Source organism: Sminthopsis crassicaudata, chromosome 4, assembly GCF_048593235.1.
Source record: "Sminthopsis crassicaudata isolate SCR6 chromosome 4, ASM4859323v1, whole genome shotgun sequence".
Taxonomy (NCBI): domain Eukaryota; kingdom Metazoa; phylum Chordata; class Mammalia; order Dasyuromorphia; family Dasyuridae; genus Sminthopsis; species Sminthopsis crassicaudata.
Window position 1 is genome coordinate 142,849,490 of NC_133620.1, and position 25,342 is coordinate 142,874,831.

Genomic DNA, 25,342 nt, shown 5'->3' on the forward strand with positions numbered 1-25,342 from the left:
TCCAACAAAATATCCTTAGACTCCAGAGAAATATATATTTGAGCAATTATTAAAACCAACTTTCAAGAATTTTAAAGCAAGCCATAAATTAATTTGGGTTCACAGAATATCATTCCATAAGATTCTGTTATCTTTAAGATTGATTTAGAAATGATAAATAATTGATACTGAGGGAGAACTTTATTGATTTAGCTTGGAAAATGTCAATTTTTTTTAAAGTACCAGTCCATTAATAGATGGGTTTTTTATGCATTTGTAACCTGTTTATCCTTTTGAGTTTTTAACCCATTCTTTTAAGCTCATATCAAATGCCACTCTCTCTCCAGGAAGTCTTCCTCATACCCCTTTTCTTTCAGTTAGGACAAAACACATTTGTAAATATGGATTTTTCTTGCATCTCAAATATCTACCTTGGATAGTTGGTGCAATATTGTGTATAAATGTGAAAATCTTCACTCTGCAAGAGAAAAAAAAGTTAAGATTTAAGTAAACAAAGACCAAAGTAACAGGTAAACAAAGGTTACATTTCAGGTTCTATATACATTTATACATCTATATACATCTATATAAAAATTTTAATAGACAGGTAGGTGGAACAGTGGATACAATGCTCACTGACCCTAAGTCTTAGACATTTAACCTTGTTTGCCTCAGTTTCCTCTGTAAAATGAGCTTGAGAAGGAAATGGTAAACCACTCTAGTATCTTTGCCAAAAAAAAAAAACCAAAAAACACCATAAAACAAAGCAAAACAAAACTCCAAGTAGGATCATGAATAGTTGGACACAACTAAAACAACTAAACAACAACAACAACAAAACTCAAGGGTTAAAAAAACTATTCATATCAATTCCCTTCAAAACAACTCTTTTTCATTAGTGCTCATAGTTTGCCAATATCTTTTCTTGACAATTCCTTAAATAAGTCAACCTGATTCAGCCCTAAAAAGTAATATTTTAGCAAAGAAACAGCATAAAAGGAGTTTTGCACTTGGAAGGAATGAGACATGTTTGTTTGTTTGTTTGTTTGTTTGTTTTGATAGAAAATACCATGACAAAACAGATGTTGGCAATCTAGTAGATTGTCATGATAAAAATTTAAAAGGAATTACAAATTATAATTTTTGTGTCATGTAAAAATGCTCATTTCAGACTATGCAAGGCTCTTTCACTGTCTGACCTTCCAGTCTCATCATTCCATTTCACACATCAGACAAAATTTAAATAATAGGCTCTTTAGGAACAGGGCTGAGTTTGCCTTTCCTTGTGCCCCCAATACTTAAAAGAGTAGCTGGTACATAGTAAGTGCTTAATAAATACTGACTGATTGAATGCTCAAAGCCAATTTTATGCCTGGATGAATGATTCAATATCAATCTTAAGAGCTATATTTTAAACTTTTATGTTTTAAAGAAGTCTTTTTCTGTACAAATCAATTTATGACTGATTTATCAAAACTATGCCATTTTCCAAAAAGGGAGTAATAAATACATTGTTCTGTCAAAGATTTCTCAAATACACTTAGCCCCATAAAAGCCTTTGTTTTAGCATTAGTTAACCTTGCATACTTGGAATAATTTTGCTATTGGCAACATTTTTCATGTATCTTTACAGGTGCTCAAACATCATTCAGATAAAGAGTTTTGGGTTACAGCCTATCATGGAACATTCCTGGAAGAACAGTTACAGCCCTGAAACATTCACCAAACTTAGAATTGTGACAAAATTTAATTTGCTTACTTTTCATAAAATCGCTAATAACAATAATCATCTTCCTGAAGTCAAAACTACAATGAAATGAATGCAGATTATATAAATGATCCACTTTACCATCTAGAATTATAGATTAATTATGTTATACTAATTAACATGTTAATTATAATTAAATTATATATAAAATTGTAAATTATAAATATGTGCACAGGGGAACTAGCATCAGATCAGAAAGGTACCTTGAATCCAATCCTTTCATTTGACAGATGAAACTGAAGCATTGAGCAATTAAATGACTTTCCTGGATCACAAAGTTAGGCATTTATAACAGTATTCAAACTCATCTCTTCCTGACGAAGTCCAGCATTCTATTCATTATGCTACCTAGCTACAAATATCCATACAAATAGAATAATATTGTGTAGCTGAGTCATTTCAGTTGTGTCTGACCCATCATAACCCTAATTTTTGGGTTTTCTTGGCAAAGATACTAGAGTGGCTTACTATTTCTATTATTTTTTCTATTTCTTTCTCCAGTTCATTTTTGTAGAAGAAAAAACTAAGGCAAGCTGGGTTAATTGACTTGCCCAAGGCCACACAGCTAGTAAGTGTCTGAGGCCATATTTGAATTCAGGTCTTCCTGAGTCCAGGCCCAGCAATTCTATTCACTGTGCCACCTTGCTGCTATTACTAGTAGATTCACAGTAATCCAGACTATTCAAATTCAGAATTTAGAGGATACTTTAACTAAATTTGACACCACAAAGCTCATTTATAAGTATGATAAATTAGAGCTTATTAAACTTCTCAACAACTTAAGCTCAAAAGTATGTAACTCATTTACCAAAAGAAAAACCATTTATGCAGAGTTTTTCAGAAAAATATCTGAAAGTATTTCATAATAAGTTAACCAAGAATGAAGTTTTCTGGGGCAGCTAGTTTGGTGCAGTGAATAGAGCACCAGCCCTGAAGTCAAGAGGACCTGAGTTCAAATGTGACCTTAGACACTTAAGATTTCCTGACTGTGTTAATCCTGGGCAAGTCACTTAACCCTAATTACCTCAGCAAAAAAAAATAAATAAACAAACAAATAAATAAAATTTAAAAAAAATCCTTTGTAATTTTCTGACAAATTACAAAAGCCCTTAAGAGAATTAACATAGGGGGCAGCTAGGTGGCGCAGTGGTTAGAGCACCAGCCCTGAATTCAGGAGGACCTGAGTTCAAATGTGGTCTCAGACACGTAACACTTCCTAGCTGTGTGACCCTGGGCAAGTCACTTAACCCCAGCCTCAAAAAAAAAAAAAAAAAAAAAGAGAGAGAGAGAGAATTAACATATTGACTTAAATGAATAAAACATATTTTGAGGGGAAAGTTTTTAATGTGGAACAGGATATAGATTAAGAAGAGATGGGAGAGTATGATGTTGGGTGAAGTGGAAGGTGACGTTCTGAAAGTGTTATAATTAGGTTCTTCAATAAAGAATTTCCATTTCCATCACTACTCAACAATTCTACCATGGGAGACTTTCTTCTCTTTTTTTCAAGGAACAGGTAAGGAATAATTATATTATTCTTCAGTGGAAACAGTTTCATTTAACCTCAAAGATCCCTACTCCACCCCCCCAATAAAAAAGGTCAGAAATGAATCCCTGTGAAGGCATCAGTGATTCACATGAAAGTAAGAACCTGTTTAACATCTTTCATTAATGGCTGCTCAATTTAAAGTAATCTTCTATGCCTCCCCCTGGTTAAACAGCTGGTTTGGCTTCACAACACCTAACAGCTTCTAAATTTCAGGGTGCTGAGTGAAAAGTATTCTTTGCCAGAACCAAACTCTCTCAGTGCCTTCCTTACATGTAAATGTGTGGAGTGCTTAAGTAAGCCTTCTAATTAAACCTGGCAACATTACAATGAAGAAGGAGGCTTGGGAAATGCCAGTGGGGTATATAAACAAACTTTTATGTGAATAATTAAACCAAGGATAAGCTTATGTTCCCACCCCTTTAATCATTGCCCCTGATTATAGTTACCCTTAAAAGCTAAATGTTTCCGAACTCTTCTGTATAGCTGATGGTCTATGGCTCCTTGAACATATACCTTCTTTGATGAATAAGAGCATCTCTTTTGACTTGTTTCTTTCTATCCTTTTTTATGCTCCTACCCTTCAGTATTTTACAATGACTAATTATGACATGTAGGTAAATTGTGAAAAGAATAATGAATATATATATATATATTGTAGTTAACTTTTGCTTTACACCTAATACAACAATCACTTTTAAAAACTGTAATAAAATACAGGGTGGTATGTTTAGATTAAAAATCACTCTCACATTTTATAGTCCTGGAGTCATGGCTAGGGAGAGGGCTTCCCCATTTAGATAGAATTAGATTTAGGCTATTTGTATGACATCATCCAACTTGAGGAGCAGGATTAGATATTATGACATGTTATTAGATTTAAGAGTATAAGTAAAATACTAGCCCTTTAGAGTGATCAAAGCTACTCTCAAGCAGCCTTTGCTAAAAGCTGAGTATATTTGAAACTATAATTGCGCAAATTATGTGATAACATGTTTAAATTTTTTTAAATTATGGAATAAAACAAGCATTTCTACAACACAATTCAACAAAAAGATGATTTATGCATGAAACTGCAAATTTACTATGCACAACTGGTCATTCCTTTCAAATACACAACAAAATTATCAAGTAAATTTCTTTTTTTTTCTTCTTCTCCTTCCCCTGTCCTAGAGATAGCTACCATTAGGTACAAATAGATATATACATGTAAAATTATTCTATACATCTATTTTCTTTGGATGCAGATAGTGTTTTATTTAAGGTAGATTTGAAGATTTTGCTGTGTAATAATCAATTATTTGAAGACTATTAGAATTGCTGAAAATTTAAGTGAAACACTATTCTTTTTCTTTATCTGTCCCTCAAACTTCACTGGGCTCAGATATACCAGTTATAGTCTTTTCTCCAGAGGAAGAACTTCTTGACTATTTCAATGTCATGCAATTTCCCATTTCCTCCCCACTTTCCATCCATTTTGTAGTGCCCCTTTCTGTGTCATTTTCTACCCTCAGAGTGTAAGCTCCTTGAGGGCAAGAACTGATTTGATTTTTTGGGTTAGCATGCCCAGTGCTTAGCATAGCACTTATCATATAGTATACAATTAATAAATGTTCTATCTATCTATCTGTCTATCTACCTACCTACCTACTTAATACCTATTATCATTTTTAGCTCTCTGGATCTGATATACATGAAAATGTTAATTTTTCCCATCCTATGGTTTTCCCATGTCTCTGTCAATCAATTGTTGAAACATAATCTTATTTTCTAATATTCCTTTATTCTTGCCTCTCCCCCAATCTCCAAAGGCTTATAGTTTTTTGTGAGATAAAACAAGCAATTTATTTCAACTAAAAACTACATTTAAAATAATAAGTTCCTTTTTTCTCTATAATTGATCTTTTTTTTCTTTGTAGAAGAATGCAACCATAAAATTTAGCCTTAAGAAAAAGACTATTCTTTTAAAATCCAAAACAAAAGCAATTATATTATTGCTGGTCACCATTGGCACAAACTAGCAAATCATTCTTACCTTAGATACAAAACATTCTGCTATGGCCACGGGATCATTTTCACAATTTTCCAGATCTTGTAAAAGTCCACTAACAACAACAATAACAACAACAAAAACAAGTTAAAGATTAATTTGTAATCTTTCATAATGAAGGATATTTTATTCAGCTATATACAAGGCAACTTGTGGAACTAAGTGGGACAGTAGATAAGAGGACTGAACCTGAAGGTAGGAAGACCTAGTTCAAATTCAGACTGATATTTTGACACTAATTATATGATTATGGGGCAAGCCACTGTCTGCCTTAGTTTCATAACCTGTAAAATGGGATAATCATAATGCCTATTTTCCAGGGTTATTGTGAGGATTAAATGAAATAAAATATTTGAGTTTGCTTTGTAAAGTATAAAACACTATATAAATGCTGTTATTATCTTTACAAATTAAAATGTTGCATTTACCTTTTTTTTTCAAAATATGATAATCACCTTAAATACCACAACAAAAATCAGATTTGAATTAAAAAATTACCAAGAGCAATTAATGGCAGCTTTTTTTCCACTCTGTCACTCAGCAAATCATATGTAATTCTGACCAATTTTGATGAAGCACACTCTTAAAAAAGAAAGAATTCTTCCTTACCCAGCATAACAAAAAGGGAATTAAATCAGAAGAGTTGAAGTCAAATACTGTTTTCATATGTTCTTGTTTCCTGACTTCATCTTGTTCCATATCACCAACTATTTTTTGGACACCTTGGATGTCTTAAAGGCATCTCAAACTTAAAATATCTTACTTCTTAGTGTACTCCACGATCCCACAACACTGGCCATTTTGCTCTTCCTTTAATATGGGTCATGACATCTTTAATAAATTCTAGTGCCTATTTATTACCTTCAGAAACAAATATAAGATTTTCTGTTTGGAATTTTACAAACTGTGCTTTTTCCAGTCATCTTTATATTTTACAAACTCTACAATCCAATTACATTATCTACTGTTTCACAAAAAGGAAACTCCAACTCTAGATTCCTTGTTTCTGCATTGGTTAGCTCCCTACTTGGAATCCATTCTCCCTCTTCCCTTACAATTTCCGTGGTTTCCTAACTTCTGTCAAAATTCAGGTCAAATTCCATTTTCTGAAAGATTTTCCCAGGTCACCTTCTCTCTTCTTCCCCACAATGCCATTCCTTTGGGAATACTTTCCACTTACTTTGTGTTTATCTTGTATGTACAGAAGTTATTTACCAGTTGTCTTTCCCATTAGAATTTGAGCTCAATAATGTTTTAAATTTTATATGCTAAAGATGTAGTCCAGTGCCTATCATATTAATTTGGTTAAACTGGCTAAAAACCGATACCTGCAAAGAAACTCTAGATTGAAGATGATAACAATGAAAACAAAATTTTAAAAAAATTTCATAAAGGAGACTTCTAGGACAGGTTCCTTATTAGCCATATAATAAAGTAAAATATTGATGATTTATTATAACTGACAAGAAATCAACCCTCTATCTCCAAATTTGAAATTATCAAGGTCATATGAAATATAAATTTATATCCATTATCATTAACAATGAAATTCATTTAAATGGTTAACAAGAATATAGACAGATAATTTTCAGACAAAGAAATTAAAACTATTTCTAGGCATATGAAAAAATGTTCTAAATCACTATTGATCAGAGAAATGAAAATTAAGACAACTCTGAGACACCACAACACAGTTAGATTGGCTAAGATGACAAGAAAAGATAATGACAAATATTGAAGGGGATGTGGGAAAGCTGGGTCACTAATACATTGTTGGTGGAGTTGTGAAAAGATCTCACCATTCTGGAGAGCAATTTGGAATTATGCTCAGAAGGTTATCAAACCCTTTGATCCAGCAATGTTTCTACTGTGCCTGTATCCCAAAGAGATATTAAAGGAGGGAAAGGGACCCACATGTGCAAAAATGTTTGTCCTTTTCGTAGTGGCAAGAAACTGGAAATTGAGTGGATGCCCGTCAATTGGAGAATGGCTGAATAAGTTATGGTATATGAATGTTATGAAATATTATTGTTCTGTAAGAAACAACCAGGAGGATGATTTCAGAGAGTCTTGGAGAGACTTGCACAAACTGATGCTAAGTGAAGTAAGTAAAACCAGGAGAACATTGTATACAGCAACAACAAGATTATATGATTATTGATTCTGATTGGATGTGGCTCTTTCAACTGATTGAGACCAGTTCCAATGATCTTGTGATGGAGAGAGCCATCTACACCCAGAAAGAAAACTGTAGGAGCTGAGTGTGGATAACAACATAGCATTTCCATGTTGCTTGCATTTTGTTTTATTTTCATTTTTTCCTTTTTGATCTGATTTTTCTTGTGCAGCAAAATAATCATGGAAATATGTATAGAAAATTGCATATATTTAACATATATTGGATTATTTGCCATTTAGGAGATGGGGTAAGGGGAAGGGAGGAAGAAAAGAAATTTGGAACCAAGGTTTTGTAACGGTGAATGTTGAAAACCAGATATATACTTTGAAAATAAAAAAGCCTTAAAAATAAAATAATTGAAAAAGAAACAATGAGCTTTGTTATAGGCATATATTATACCTTGAGATTATCAGTATGAAGCTATTCTTGACAAAAATACTATGTCATGCTATTATGGGCATCATTTAACTCCTCTGGTCCTCAGTTTTTTCAACCTTTAAAACTAAGAGATTAGACTAGATGATTTCTAAGGTGCTTCTTAGATAAATGATCTAATTGTAAAAACTCCCATTTCCATATACTTAAATTTGGAAATGAAATTTCCTAATTGGTCAAAAAAGCTTCAAAATGAAAAGTTTTTTGTCCATTTACTAAAAATACAAAAATGCAATATTTTCCAATTAATTTGCTTGAACCAATGAATTGATATCAGAGAAGATGGAAATGTACTAGCTCAGTTTCAACAGCAGCCAGGGCATTATTGATAGGTGGGATTGAAAAATGAGTACCATCACAGTCAGAACAGCAACTATTGTACATCTTTCTTTGGAATTGATGTGTCTTTTTCAGTTATGACAACTATGAAGACAAACAAAACATCACAATAAACAAAACTTAGAACCAGACTGTAGAATTGTGGCAGCAGAAAATATCAAACTAAGCTTTTTAAAATTAGGAAAGCAAAAAATATTTTTGCATGACTAAATAAAAATTATTTGAGAATATTATTTTGCCCATATTTCATCTTTTAATATTTGCATTTATTTTGTAATATACATGATATATTAATATAGCAGTACATGCATGCAATTTATAAATGAACATATATATGTACACACACATATGTACACACCTATATTTGAAGCTCTGTTCAAATTTTTTTCCCACTAAACTATGGCATGATCGGTCAGTCAATTACATTTATTAACTTTCCTACTGTGTGACAGCTGCTGTGCTAAGTCCTGGTATACAAATATGAAAAAGAAAAGTTCTTCCTGATCTAAAGGAGCTTATAGTCTAATGGGTGAAGATAATACAAAAAGAAGCCTAGAGGGAGGAAGGGAAAGAAAGTATTCATTGCAGAAGTCCACATGAGTGAAAGCACATGGAAAATGAAGAGATAGCTGGCTAAGCCTTCTTGAAATAAAGGTTTTGGAGTTCATGCTGCCACTTTCTAATCAGAGAGGTAGAGGGAACTGATGATATGTGAGGGTCAAGGCTGACTCAGTCTTGTTGAATATTTCTAAAATATTGAGAGACTGATAGTCTACACAATCTGTTTAGTGTTTAATTATCATCTTAGTTTTCTTTTAATATGTACATTTTTTTATTTTTTCAATGAAACTACTTGTTTCTTAACCAAAAAGTCTATTTCTTTTACTTCTTTGCATTTTTTACTCATGATAAGTCAGTGTTTTACTCATGATAAGTACTAAGAAAATAACGATTGATTACTACTTCTTATTCATTCATCCTGGATATAAATGAATATGCTTTTGCATTCAAGCCAAACTGTGTATTTATTTGCATTCATTAATTCTTTCTTATATTTATTATCATTTTACTCTTTGTTTTACATTTCTCTGACTTAATATCACCAACTTTTTTTTTTTTTCAAAAAAAATTTTTTTTAGCTATTTTGTCAACAAGCCTAGCTGGAAGGGTAAAAGTAGACTTTTCTAGTATTAATCTCCATCCTACTGTACTCTTGCCCAATCCAAGTCACCAAAGGCAACCAAAACTATAACAGAGGAAAAGAGTGTATGAGAGCAATTGGATTGTAGGGTCCAGTGGACTTAACAGAAGATCAGAGGAAAGAGATAAAGATGATGGAAAAAAATAAAATAGGCATTCCAGTTTGGTGGCCAGGCTTGGAGTCAGGAAGACCTGATTCCAAATTCCACCTCAGACACTTACTAGACTGAAACCTTGGGCAAGCCTTTTAACCTCTGTCAGTCAAATGTAATAGCACCTATTGTGGATAAAATGAAATAATAATTGTAAAGTGCTTGGCACAGTGCCTGACACATAGTAAATACTATATAAATGTTTATTATTATCATTGTTCATTATCTTCGTCATAGTTAATAACAATTCTTATTCATACAGCACTTGGTAGTTTGCAAAGAATTTTTCTCATAGCAGTATTGTGAGATAAATAATCAAACATTTCTCAGAAAAAGAAGAAGCAATGGGGACAAGAAAGAGGGTATGTTAAAGAGGTGAAGGTCATGTCTTAGGCTTCAAAGAAAAGAAGGAGGATTTGTTTGCTACCAGTTAGATGAATAACCTGGGAGGTGTGGAGTTTGAGGATTCTGATAAGCCCAGTCTACCCAACCAGAGTGTCTCCTCTGCTGCTATGAAACTGAGTGCACTGGAGAGAATCTCCCTCTCACTACATTCTTATCCTTAAACTGGAGAGTCCCCAACTTTAAAATCATCTCATTTCTGTCTCCTGTCCATCAATTTACTGCTAAGCAGTTAAAAAGAGTTTGTATTGTATTGTATAGTTGTTTATCCCTTATTTTTGAAAGACCAATGACATCATGAAGTTGGGATAAATTAGTAGATGATGGCTGGATGTTTTAACTTGTGCGTGAATTGGTCTTAAATGAGGCAAAGGCATCAGCTTTATTCTGTCTCCTAGGATCATCTAAATCCAGTGACAGGACAAAGGTCAAAATGACTGGTGATAATCTGGGATGCGAGCGATGATTTTGAAGTCTTTGGCAACCGACCAAGCTCTAACTGTTTGCCTTCTCAAGCATCTGCCCTGCTCATCTTGTGTTGATTACCTAAGTATTCAGAAATGTCTTTCTCATATGGATGAAATAATCTCTACCTTTAAAGAGCTAAAAGGGTAGATAAGGAATATATAAATACAGAAATATTTTATTTCAAAATTATAAAAGTGTGATAAAGGGAAAACTCAGGTCTCTTTCTTCTCAAGACAGTAACAATATAATCATTTTCCTGGCTTCAGGGTTGGGATATTTTTTCTTTTAGCCTGACAATCAATCATACTTTTATTTTTTTTTTAAAGTAGAGTAAAGGTAGGGTGGAGATGGGGAATTGAATGCATTCTTCAGTGTATGCATGTATATACCTGCAATTAAAAAAGTATTTCCTCTTCTACAGTAACCCTATCAAAGTGTCCCTGGACCATTGATGTAAATGTTAAAACAAGTATTATTTCATGGCCTTGAGTATTTCAGCACTTCTCTGTGAATGAGATCCCAAAAGGGAGCCACTCCCATTCAAATCTGAAATTGGCTCCATATAACACTTCCCTTCTCCACCCTCCTAACTGGGTCATTTGGCACCTGAACTTGGAGCATCTGCAAGGGATCCATGTGCCCGTGGGAATATAAAATGTAATGAACTATAAACAGCACCAAATTCCCCTTGAATTTCCTAGCTACATTAGCTCAGACTAGGAAATCTGCTTTCTGGGAAAGGGGAGGGACAAGGAGGGAGAAAGACTATGTCTACCATTGTCTGGGAATTACAGACACTCAATGATGCCAAAGTGTACTAAAAGATGGAAGAAAATATTACAAGTTGAGTCTTACTGGTACAGAACAGGCTATATAATTTTATCTGTCCTTTGCTTCACCTTTTTTAACATGATATAGGCAGGAAAGACAATGGGCCCAAATTCATTTTGTTTTTAGAAGGAATAAACTGTAGCGTATTTGGATGAGAAGTAATCATCTGAAGAATTCTCAATTTGAAAAAGAACATTTTTTTTTGTTTTAAAAGAACCCAAGGAATGAAGAAATTTTGCTCTGACCCTTTTTGAAAAAGAACATTGGGAGAAAACTTAAATGCTTTTGATAAGAGGAAGTTTTCTACTCTAAGTAAAAGGAAAGCTTCTTAATAATTAGAACTATCCAAAAAAGTAATAGATTGCCCCAGTGTGTATATGTGCATATTTTACATACATTTATGTATGCATGTAGTTGTTTCTTAAACAGAAATCAGCAAAATAGCCTAAAATCTAAGAATATGATAAATCCCTAAATGTCCAAAAAAGCTGACATATGGGGAGTGGGAGAGTACAAAGGAATCCATCCACTTATCCCCTCTCCCCATTCTGAGAACCAAAGGGGAAGAAATGCCAAATGTCTTAAATAGCATCACTTCCTTAGAAAAGGAATTTTCTAATGTTGATTTGAATGTATCTGTAATAAGGTCTCTGTGAATCAACCTAATTATCTGTGTTGACATCCCTGGATATTATATTGTCAAGGCAAATGAGCTTATCCACGTCATTCAAAATTATCTCCAATTTTGTAACTAATGGTTCCATGTATGAATGATGTGATGCTGGCCAGTGGAGAACCCCTATTTTCTTGGTGTTAATTGTTAGGCCAAAATTAACTTGAGTGGCAGTGACTTGATCCATACTTTGTTGCATTTTAGCCTCACTGCACAGAGTGCACAAGCATCTATGAACAAAAAGTCTTGCATCAACTCTCCCTCCACTTTAGTCTTGGCTTGTAACCTTTTCAAATTAAATATCATCAATATGATGGTTGACCCTGATGCTATTTTCATTGAAGGCATACAACAACATTGCTAAAACCATCATACTAAAAAGCATGGGAGCAAGTCCACAGAATTGCTTTTCATGATGATTAAGTTGATGCACAATGTACACACATATAAATATATGTAAAATACACACATATACAAACTAAAGTTTGTCTCTCAATTAAAGCTGCTATATATATGTGAGAATATATATGTAAATATATACTTAAACATACTCACACATTAAGCATATTCTATCATCTTTGACAGAATTCATGAAATATTACTTCAACAAGTCAATTAAAGAATCCAGAAGGAAAAAAAAATCAGTATCTCCTTTTGACTGACTTAATTATAAGATGTCAAGTCTTTCCATTGCTTTGACTGATGTGTGGAAAATCTTGCAAATAAACTATAAGTGGTAAAATATAAAGGTCCATAGTTTTGTCTTATACCAGGAGTCCCAAAAGTATTCATGATAGCTTAAAATCACAATAGAAATTTTGGGACACTTAGTATACACTAAAATATCTGACATAAGAAATACAAATCAAGACCTTAAACTGCCATGGAAGATAGTATTCACAACACTCTTCTATGTGTAACAACAAAAAATAATCCCACATTTTCTAAAAGGAGATATTGGAGCACTTGAAAAGTTTTGACTTTTAGAAATAAGATTTAAAACTAAGAAAATAAGATTAGCTATGCAAAATAACAGACAAAAAATCTCTTCCATTAACATTGAAATAATAGAACAACTCCCTTCAAAATGATTACCAGAACTTGAGACGACATGAAATAAATTTTTTAAAGTGAGACATATATATGTGCACATATAAACATGCAAAAATGATAACCACATGGATACCTCACAATAATGTGTCATCAATTTTACTCATTCATTCCTGATAGAGGTTAATTTTTTTCTTTCGATTGTCCAGAAAAGATCTTTATAATAGACACTTCAGAAATGCAAAATTTTTCTTGGCAACAAAACTCAATTTTATTTTTATTTGCATGAAAAGTAACATGCCCCACAGAGCACTTTCTATACTTCTCTGATGTTTTAGTTATTTATCTATGGCGATGCCATATCGTTAAACCAAAAGATTTGTCATACAGAGTAAATGAGACAATATACAATGTGCTTTATAAATGTTAACTATTTTTATTATTTATAACATTTTGGTTATAGTTCACTGCATGTGTCTTAAATCCTTACTTTACTATGAGCACCCTGAGGTCCGCATCTCCTGCCTCCTTGTCATCAGACTCTCATAAAAATGCCCTACACATAGGGAGGGATTAATAAATGTTTACTGAGTTGAAATCAATTTTCTCTACTTTCTCTAGTTCATGGAGTCATACTGATGTTCACTATTTAGCAAAGGTGAAAAACAACCCTGAAATATATCATACAATCTTCAAAGATCTAGAAAAACACAAATATTTCAGTAAACTTTGAAAATGAAATGGCATAACTCCAGTTTTCCAAAGAATCAAAAGCTTAATTCAATCAAATTTGAAGTAAATATTTTTAACACTGGCATATTACTAAAAGACTATAAAAATAATAAACCCTAAATTTACTTTTTGTCTCTATGGTTAGTTTTTTTTCCCTTTTTGTTTGTTACATATTGTAATCTTCTTTCATTCCACACATCACCACCATACTAATATGTAATTTAAAAAAAAAGACTATAGAATATTAAACTACAAAATTAAACTTTGCCCTTCTCCCTATTATCCCAATGGATAAGGGCAGTGTGCTATAACAAAAAGAGAGACAAAGAGAAGACGACCTGACTTTAAGATTTTTCTCTGATATTTACAGGTTTTGTAACTCTGGAGAAATCATTTAACCTCTCAAGGAAGTGGGCAACTCTCTAACTTGTAAAGCCAGTGCCCATCACATTGGTCAAAGTACTTTCCAGGAGCTCCCCATAATGGAAACAGGTTCATTTCCTCTGTCTATAGCAGGGGTTCTCAAACTACGGCCCAAGGGCCAGATGCCGCCTGCTGAGGACATTTATGCGGCCCACCAATTATGGCAAATGGGCTGAGGGACCGAGACAGAGTATGAATTTTTGTTTTTACTATAGTCTGGCTCTCCCACAGTCTGAGGGACAGTGAACTGGCCCCCTATTTAAAAAGTTTGAGGACCACTGCACCTTTTAGTGAGTTCATCAGCTCCTATACCCTCAAAAATCACCTTGCTATAGATAATTCTTACATTTCTATATCCTCTCTTCTGATCTCTGCTTCCACATTACCAACTACCCTTTAGATATTTTTTGTAACCATTTCAAACTCAACATGTCCAAAATAGAACTCATTCTCCTTCTCATAAAAACCATCTCTCTCATTCTATTTTTCCTATATAGAAGTATAGGGAGCTATTGTTCTCACAGATACACAAATTCTCAATCACACTGTCACTTGGAATTCTTTATTCTTTCTCTTCTTCTATATAACAAAGGAGATACCAAATTGCACTGATTTTTAACTCCCTAGTATTTCTTACACCCTTTCTATTTATCCCCACTCATACCACAACCACCATAGTCCTAACTCATCATCCTCTCTCATCTGGACTATTGCAACAAATCCTGATTGGTGTTTCTCCCTCTAATCTCCTTCTCTAGAGTCCATTCTTCACAAAAGTATCAAATTAATATTCCTAAAGCTTGGGTCTGACCATGTTATCCTCTCCTTCAAGGAGCTCTTGTGATTATAAAATGGAAATTTCTTTTGACACTTAAAGTCCTTAGTAATTTGGCACTAGTCAACTTTCCAACCAAAATGCTCTATTTGCTCTTCTATTTAAATCAGATTAAATTTCCCATCTTGATGCTTTTTGTACCCTTGCCCCCCTAGCCTGGAAAGTACATCCTCATTTTTACCTTTTAGAATCCGTTGCCTCAAGGTTTCAATCAAATACCATTTCCTACACAAGGTCCTTAAAAAATCCTCTGAGCTGTTAGGTCTCTCTGGTCTCCCAAATATTCCTAGGTATATATGTACACACACATACACATATAGTCTTTACTTATCTCTAAACCCATTATTTCTTTCCGGTAGAACATAAAACTTGAAAAGACAATTTGCATTTAGCCTTTGGATCACCAGTACCTAACACAGTTCTTGGCATATTTTGTAATTAAATGGTTACTGCAATCAGGAATATAATGTTGGACTATTTGTATCCAAGGCATATAATTTTTCTCCCAATACTGAGGGACGCTGTAGTACCAAAAATGCTTTGCAATCAGATTTAATTATTTCAATCAACTAATGAAATATGTTTCAAATATCTCTGGGCTCAGGATTGCAATAGATACTGCAACAGATACCAAAAAAGTATTTGAGAAAAAAACTTTTAAACTTTGGACCTGTACATTTTTTTGCTATGGAAGGAAAATGATCCTGATGATTCTGTGGACCTATAATCAGATCATCTCTCTGGGGATTGCAAGATAAAAGAGGTTTGATGGAGAATAAATATTGTACTTAGGAAACTATATAAGTACTTAACCCAGATTCAAGTTTTCAAAGAATAGTAATCCTCTGAAAAGAGAAGGATTACAGGCGGTCAGTTTTCATGTGCTAGATCCCTTAGGCCACATAGATCTTAGAAACTAATAATCTGGTTGTTTTCATGTTGTCCATATTTCAGTATTAACTTACCTGTTGAAATGGTAGATATCTTGTATGTTTCCAAAAAGGGCGGATCTTTCTTCAGCCCCCAAAGAAAGCTTGGATTGGTCTTTGATACAGTCAAGATAATCCTGTGAAATTAACAAGAAGAATACCTTAAAAACTCCAGTCTCTTTCAGTGTCAGTAATGGAGTTATCTTTAATTATGTAAGAGGAATCCTTCATATCAGTTTCAAGTTGTCATTTCAGTAATGCATGTAGTAATTTCACTGTGAGAAAACAGTCATTCTTTTATTAAAGATAATAATACTTACCTGTTCACTGACCTCAAGAAAATAACAGAGAAATTGAATAGTGAGTAATATAGAGACAGCATGATGTATGTTTATGTATCTACTTGCAGAAAACCACATTTAGATTTCACTCTATTGTGACTGTACAATAGTCACAATTAATTAGCTGATAAAGTCAAAGTTTTCCATAACGAAATATTGTTTCTTTTAATAACTGATATGAGAGAAAAGCTCAGTCATATTCCCCAATGTAATTTCAGAACAGTTAAATATCAACTTGTTTTTAAAATTAATCTTCAATAAAAAGAAATTCTCAATGGTCTTTCACACAAACATTAATTAATAAATGAACATGTTTTGTTAAGTGAAATAACTCAGCATGTTAGCTTTGGTTATAAGTATATAACATTTAATGAAACAGAAGTAAGTCAGTTTAAAGAATTTTTTTTCTCTGATATAATAAAAGTTTCTATATAAAACCTGGATTTCCATAAGGTTTTTGATCTAGAAAGAGTTGAATTTTATCTGTCTGAACTTAAGAGACTCTGAGTTGTTGACATAGAGGAAAACCATTCTCCCAAGACTGAAAGTACTAGTCAAAAGAGCTCATAATGAAATGTCCCCCAGTAATGTTTGCAAAAGGACTCTGTAGGAGGCAGGAAAAAAATAAAGGAAAAAGTGAAAACAGCTGAAATAACGTAAAATGAAAAATAAATAAAACCCCCTACCCTGAGCTGAACAATGTAGTATGGCATTCAACCAAGGGCAACATAACATTCCATGGCCCCTCACTCTGAGGAAGTAACCCCATGAAATGTCAACTAGAGCATGAAAATCTTTACACCATAACTGCATTCCAAAGTCTGATAACAAACACACCAGTATTTTGATGCACCAGTTAAGGGAAAATTAAAACTTAAGTACATCACAAATTGTTTTTTATACCATTCTATAATCAACATTCATCATCTCAATTTCTGATAATTCTCAAATAAGAGTAGCTTATCTTAGCTTCTTTGTCAAAAAGAACACCTGTCTGAATCATGTAACTGGCAAGCAATCTGAGCCAGAGACTTCAATGATAACCAAAGCTCTCTCTCCAAAAAGGAAAGCTCTTCTTTCTTACCATCCCAAAGCAACCTCAAGGAACCCACATGGGTACTGTGCAGTGTTTGCATAATGAATAATGAGAACAAGGTCCTGGGGCTTCTCAACCTTCTGACATTTTGTTTGTATCTTAGGAACCACCCAAAGGAAGTCAACAACCTTAGGAGTCTGTGAGCCAAGAGTGTAAATTGCTACAAACTGAGAGTCACGGAGAGCAGCAAGAACAGGATCTCGTCTGACTTTCCTTTAGGTTTGTGTTTATTTGAGTACTGAATATTAATTGCCAAAGTGGAATAAAATTGAATTCAAAAGCGGAGTAGATAAGGGATTAGAGTGTGTGTGTAGAAAGAGTGGAATCTCAAAATAAAAGACAAAAATGTATACAACAAATGGCAGAATCATTGGGTTTGTCCTCATATTTCTAGAAAGAATCATAAACATTCATGAATTGGAGTTTCCTATATCCTATGAAAATTGCCATCATTTGAAAGGCTTTGATTCTAAAGGTTAATAACCATAAATACTAACTGATTTGACCTGTTGGAAAAAACAAAAAAACAAAAAAAAACCAAGTTATATGAAATTTTAACTTACTTCCAAATATTTTCTTTTACTGATTGGTGAATTGGTATTAGGTAGAAAATTTATTTGGACTTAAGCAAAGGACTAAAATAAGATGCTTTTGAGTTAAAATTTAATGAGTTTAATAACTGCTTTTAAGATGACAGACATGTAAATATTAATGTCATCATTGTTTGTCATCATTATCATTAACAACAACCAGTATTTACTGAACACTTTCTCTATCTCAACTCTCAAGGAGCTCCCATTCTAATAAAATTGGAGACAACATGAATACAAGATATGATATAAATGGGAAGTAAACTCAGAAGGAAAAAAAACCCTGCATACTTATTTCCTTTAGGTTATCTTTTGGAATTTTCAAATTTTATTTTTTAACCAGGTCAATTTGCCTAAAACTTCAGTGTTTTTCAGACATTTGAAAGCCATTCAAATCCAGGGGGATTTTCTAATACTTTTGGGACAGGGGTGTTATTTGGACTAGCTATTAACATGATTAGGTCAGCAATTCAGGTCTGCTAAAGATTACTTTGAGTCTATTTATCAATATAAGAGGAAAGTTCAGATTCACCAATTTCTATAGTTTCTTAAAGTCTGACTTGCCAAAATTAAATATAAAGTGCAATTAAAGAAAAAAGACCATTACAAACATGATGAGACAGAAGACAAGGAGCAACAAGGGCTTAGTTCACAGATTCTTTTTTGTGGCATGAACCCTTCAGTCAGTTTGAGAATGCTTCTGGTCTTTCTTCTTTGGAAAATGTTTTTATATTTTATTTTTTAATAAAGTTTTTCATTTTCAAAACACACACAAAGATAGTTTTCAGCATTCACTCTTACAAAACCTTGTGTTCCAATTTTTTTTTCTCTCTCCCTTCCCCACCCTCCTAGATAGCAAGTAATCCAATTTATGTTATACATGTGCAATTCTTTCATACATATTTCCATATTTATCATGCTACACAAGAAAAATCAGATTAAAAAGGGAAAAATGAGAAAGAAAACAAAATGCAAGCAAACAACCACAAAAAGTAAAAATAATATGTCTGTGATCCACACTCAGTTCCCACAATCCTCTCTCTATATGTAGATGGCTCTCTTTATCACAAGACCACTGAAACTGGCCTGAATCACCTCACTGTTGAAAAAAGCCATGTCCATCAGAATTGATCATTAAATAATCTTGTTTCTGTGTACAATGTTCTCTTGGCTCTATTCACTTCACTTAGTATCAGTTCTTATTCATATACCATATACCATATATCATAACTTATTCAGCCATTCTCCAACTGATGGGCATCCACTCATAAAATGATAATGCATAGTATCACAAAGAAAACTAATTACTAAACTAAATAAATAAAACTAAATACTGAAATGCAGTAACAAAATACAGTTTTTTAAAAAGCCTATGGAACCCAAGCTAAATTCCTGATCTAGCTATATTGAATTCCACTGCCTGGGTCCCAGAACAGCTGCAGAAAACTACAGAATAGGAAACTAATCCTCCCTACTCACTTGAAGTTCAAGGTTTGCTAGATTTGCAAGAACCAGATACTAAATTCCTCTTGTGGGGAAAGGATTGAGTTAAAAAGTACTAAGAATTTCAAATGGGGCTAGGGACAAAGAGCCATGGCTCCCCTCCAACAAATTATGGCTCCCCTCCAACTGAAAAGACTTCAAAACACCAAAGCCTATAGTATAGAGAAACTGTATTAAAAAGGATGCTTATTTTCTGAAATTGTTCAGTATATAGAGTGTTAGGAATCCAACTTTATGTAAGCCAACTGTTGAAAGCCGATCAAAGTTGTATGGTCACAACTTGCTCCCTTCACCAATCCTAATTAAGTCTTTTAAATATGATACTTTAGCCCTAAATCAGTTACTGAAAACTACTATAGAACACACTATATTAACGGTTGTAATTGTATGAAACCATAATGAAAGGTTTTAGCTCCCAGATAACAGGCCATGCTGTATGCATAATGACAGTACAGAAACCAGGGAAATTTATTGGCTCAAAGTCACACTGCTTATTAATTTTATTTGTTTCTTGTCAGTCCTTGTGACTACTCCACTTCCAAAAAAAAAATCTATGAAAAATCATAATGAATTCCCCTGTTTCTTCTCATCAACTACTTTTTTTTTTTTTTTTTTTTTTGCTGAGGCAATTGGAGTTAAGTGACTTGCCCAGGATCACACAGTTAAGAAGTGTTAAATGTTTGAGGTCACATTTGAAGTCAGGTCCTCCTGACTCCAGGGCTGGTGCTTTATCCACTGTACCACTTAGCTGCCTCTCATCAACTACTTTTTAAATTAAATATGCAACTTCTAGATAATGGAAGTGTTTAAGCAGAAGTTGAACATTCACCTGTCAGGGGTGTTAAGGAGGACATTTTTTTGTGGAATAAAAGTATATGAAGAAAGTTGCTTAAAAAAAGGATATCATCATACCCTTTTACCCAAAGAGGTCAATAATAAAACAGAAAGATTTTAAATATACCAAAATATTTCTTAGATCACTCTGTAATAGGAAAAAAATAACAAAAACTAGGAACAAAGTGAGCATACAGTTTAGGAACTGAATAATTATGTTATGTGGAGTAACAGTAATATTGTATGAATATTCAGAGAAGATATATAGAGAAGCATGAGGAAAACTTGATTGAATGGATGCAGAGCAAAAAAAAAAAAGCAGAACCAAGAGAATAATATACAAATAATACAAAAATTGTACATTAAAACAACAATAACACATTAAAAATCAATTCAATGCCATGATCAGTCTTATTTTTTTTCCCTGGGGTATCAACAATGAAATAGGATAGGTAGATGACACAATGGATCAGAGTACTGGGTCAATAGTCAGGAAGACCAGAGTTCAAATGTAGCCCCAGAGACTTGTTAGCTGTGTGACCTGGCCAAGTCACTTGATCCTCTTTCCCTTGGTTTTCTCATCTGTAAAATGGACAAGAGAAGGAAAAGGCAAACCAATCTATTATCTCTGTAAAGAAAGCCCCAAACTGAATCATGAAGCGTCAGATATGACAGAACAGTAACAACAAATAATGAAATATATTTCCTTCCTTTCAGTACAGATGCACCAGAATATAGCAAACCCTATTAGAGGCAGTTGTGCTGGTTGTTTTTGCTTAACTGGAATTATCCATTGCTCAAAAAACCAAAAAGCAACTTGAAAATATATAAAAGATTAAATTGATTAAGGAACTAAATTATCTTTTTAAAATTTCTTCCAATTCTAAAGTTGTAAAGACAATTCATTTTGAAATAATTTCTTCACAATTATATTGTGAAATTATATTTAAATATGTATATATAAATACTGAAGCAGTCAAATGTACCTGTGATTTCATAAATTCTTAAATTCCTTTCAATGTTGCCAATCATCCCATATCTGTATTGACTCATTTTGTAATATTCTCATCTACATCTTCCCAAAAGTCTGCCACAAGGGATTGATTTAACCTGTTGGAGGCTTAATTCATCTTTATAACAGAATCACAAGTAATAATAGGTACCAGAACTCTGTACAACCATAGCTCACAAACAAGCTGACAACCATGTGTTTAACCCATCTTCCCCAGCATTTCTTGATAATACCCTTTTTAATTGTTATTCTTGAGAGTTGCTGGTTTATTATGTATAGAAGCTTGCTCATATTCACCATGGGCCTTTCCACAGCTTTCAAAATGATTCATTTTAAAGTCTTCAAGGGCAATGATATCCCAGGTCTTGATGTTATACAGCAACATCAGTGAAATGTTTGTCTTATTGACATTGGAAGTTTGTAGTAATTAAAGGGCTTTGCAATTTTCTGAAAACAGTCCAATTTCTTCTACTATGGTCCAACTCTGCGCCCAGATCATTGTCTAAAAGAAAATGCTGTCCTAATTTGTTATGTAGTCTTATTGAGATGCATACTGAAATATGGGCTATAGAAATTCTTCATCCGTTTGGTTTTTTCTGAGTGATTTGATACGTCACACATCATTGAGTGATTACAAATATTTAGTAAGAGCCTCTGCTCTTGGGACTTGATGAAATCAATGTATTATCACCTGCATACATGAGTAGCTCACATGTAAAGAGAATTAATCACTCCTCAATCTGGGCTCCATACATGATCTTCATCAAAGTGGAAACTTTTTTTTTTTTTTGACAAGTCTGTATCTCTTGCTATTTTATACTTTGCCTGATATTTCCATAATTTCAGAAAATTACTAAATAGGGTTCTTTTTGTTATTTCTGATTTCTGAATGATCTTGATATATGGAAGGTAGATACTTTGTTGTAAAAGAGCTTGTAAGCCTCATTTTATTCTGTTGACTACTTTTTTACAATCAATAAATAAGCACAACTGGAATATGAGATCCTTGAGGTCAAAGTACTTGTCCTTTACTTTTTTTTTTTTTTTTTTTTTTTTTTTTGTATTCTCAGGCCTCAGAAAGCCTGGACATAATTAAATGCTTATTGCCTGATAATGAAATTTTATATTCTCTGTATCTTTCATATTAAATGTGGCCCATTTTTAAATATCACATGTGAAAGGTTGCTTGTTTCCTAGAAATGTCTTCCTCAAGGATATCCTCCATATGTATATAATTATCTTACATGAAGATTGACATTTAGTCATTATGTACTAAAATATTAATGACAAATATTTATAAAAAGACCACTACCAACATTGTCTGTTGATTACAAAATGAGAGGGAAATTCTGTGAGAAACTTGATAACACCCTCCAAATCAAATTGGCTGATAATAAATGGCAGCTTTAATTACTCTAATAATTAGTGGTGACTTCAATTAAAGGAAGTAAAAAGGCAAGGATAAATGCAGGAAAGCACATGTTTTAAGAAAAAGTAAAGAGAGAGGTCAAAGCCTTATAGATTATACAGAAGTCTCTAACTTCTGTATCATAAATTCTTCAAAAAAGGATTAGTAATACTGATCATAGATAACAAATACTTCACAAATAATGACATTTAGTAGCATTAAACAGACAGGAAAAGACTTACTATTCATGTGGGAGTTATCCTTAAGTGAGCTGTCTGTTCACAGTTAGACTACTGACTCATAATAGCTAAAATCAGAATTTATAATAAACAAAGAAAAAAAGAGTAGCAATGAGAAAAATACGTGGCATACAATTAAGACGATTTAACTCTGGATTATTTAAATAAGCTATTGAAAAATGGAAAAAAAAACAACCCCACAGAAATAAGAGAGTGAACTAGATTGTTTTAGGTATTTTGACACAACAGAAATGACATTGATGCTGATTATAAATTCATCTTGAAGTCAAATCAATATAAATAATCTACTACACAAAGAAACTGAAAGATATATGTATAGATATCATAGCCTACTTAACATGTTTGTAATTTGTGATTATTATAAACCTAGTCTATTAATATATTAACAATTTTTTCTGAATCTTCCTTTTGTAAATTTCTCATAACAATATAAATATAAATTATCAATTCCTCTCTTTCTCATTTATGGAATTTATTTATGGAACTTCCATTTTCTCCAATAATTTTTCTCCTTGGCCTTCAGACAATACTTCATTGAGACTAATTTTTAAAAGGTTTTACTTGTTTTACTCGTTAATTCTGTGGGATGAGTTCTCAACACTAATGATATTTTGATTCTTTGATTGTGGAAAATACTCTGGGATTCACTTATTCTTATTCCTCTTTACTCAAACAGTGTGAGGCAGTGGAAAAAATATTGGATTTAGAGTCAGAACACCTGGATTTGAGTCCTGTCACCCTTATTTACTAGCTTTGATCTTTAGCAAATTATGAAATTTCTTCCTAAAGTCCTCAGTTTCCTCATATATAAATAAGATGATTTCAAAGGTCACTTAGTTTATATATCTATAGCTACAGTAACCACAATATTTATTCTAGGAAGCAATCAGTAGATTTTTTTTTTTTTTTTTTTTTTTTTGCTAAGGCAATTGAGATTAAGTGAGCTGCCCCAACAGATTTTTTTGGGTGGGATGAAGGGGGTTAGGCAGTGAGGTTAAGTGACTCATTTAGGGTCAAAGGTTAGATCTGAACTCAGGTCCTCCTGACTCTAGGACTGGTGCTTTATCCATTGTGCTACCCCAGAATTTTTTAGGGATTTATTTTAGCCAGGTACTGTGTTAAATGCTGGAAATGTAAATATAAAAGTGAGGCAATCTTTGCTTTGCCATCAAGGATTTTACACACTGCCAAACCATTTGTTTTATCCAAAACATCCTTATCCCTATCGCTTATCTCCAGGAGTATTACACTAATAAATTCTCTTCAGTCATTTGTGAGTTGAACCTGGATCTTTTTAGGTGATTGTAATATTGATTACTGATATTTTATTTATTATTATGATGATCACATAAATTTTCATTAAAAATGATATATTGTTACTGTCAAAATCTGAAACAATTGTATTTTTTAGATAATAATTTAAGAGAAAATCCCTTTTAAATCATATATAGATATATATGCCCTTACATATATAGCCCTCATAACATAATATATAATATATAAGCTCAATATAATAGCCCTTATATTTTTTTTACTAAATATACCTACATGAGGTTTTACATATTTAATTTTCTTCATATTTTTAGCAATTTAGCTCAAACTTATTTTATATTTTAAAAATATTTTTCTTTGTAATATTTCTGTTCTATACCACATTCTGTGCATACATTTTGTATTCATTTTCAAGCTTCCTTTGTCCAGTTTAGATTAAAGTGAGGTTCATGGGATATTCATTTACCCATCCCTCTCTTCATGTTTGTATAACGGTCATCTCTTACACCTCTATTATGTGATATTGTAAATTCCCTTCTTTTTCTCCTCCTCTCCTTATTTATCCTTCACATTGCTTCTTCTAAGATTATCAAAACAAAAAAATATATACATTCCCAGGCCCTCTGCCTATCTTATTGAATTTAGGATTCTTGAAAATATTATGGTTCTGAGATGACTTTTTCTTCTTCCCCTATAAGCATGAAAACAGTTTGTCCTCACACAGTCCCTCTGTCTGCTTTGTTCCCTGTGTTTCTTTCCATGTATCTATTCAGTTTTGGTCTTTTTTTTTTTTTATCAATAATGCTTGGAAACTCTACATTTCATTAAAAGTTCATATATTCCCTCATAAGATTATTGACTTTTACTGAATAGCTTATTTTTGGTTTTAAGTCATTATCTTTTTTCTTTTTAGAAGATTGTATTCCTATCTTTCCTCTTTGTTAAGATGTAACAGCTAAATCTTGTGATCCTGATTGTAGCTCTGTAATAGTTAAACACTTTATTTTTGCCTGATTAATATTTTTTTTTGAATTG

At 32.8% G+C, this 25,342-nt stretch overlaps 1 protein-coding gene across 6 annotated transcripts in view; it reads right to left on the reverse strand.

Annotated features, from left to right (window-relative positions):
- Window positions 1-25,342, reverse strand: part of PLEKHG1 (pleckstrin homology and RhoGEF domain containing G1) — a 261,599-nt gene that overhangs the window by 39,519 nt on the left and 196,738 nt on the right. For all 6 annotated transcript variants that reach the window (XM_074309560.1, XM_074309558.1, XM_074309559.1 and 3 more), the window contains 3 exons: window positions 16,028-16,128; window positions 5,329-5,398; window positions 411-457 (listed from right to left, as the gene is read on the reverse strand). In XM_074309560.1, coding sequence (XP_074165661.1) covers window positions 411-457; window positions 5,329-5,398; window positions 16,028-16,128 — 218 coding nt within the window. The remainder of the gene's footprint in view (window positions 1-410; window positions 458-5,328; window positions 5,399-16,027; window positions 16,129-25,342) is intronic.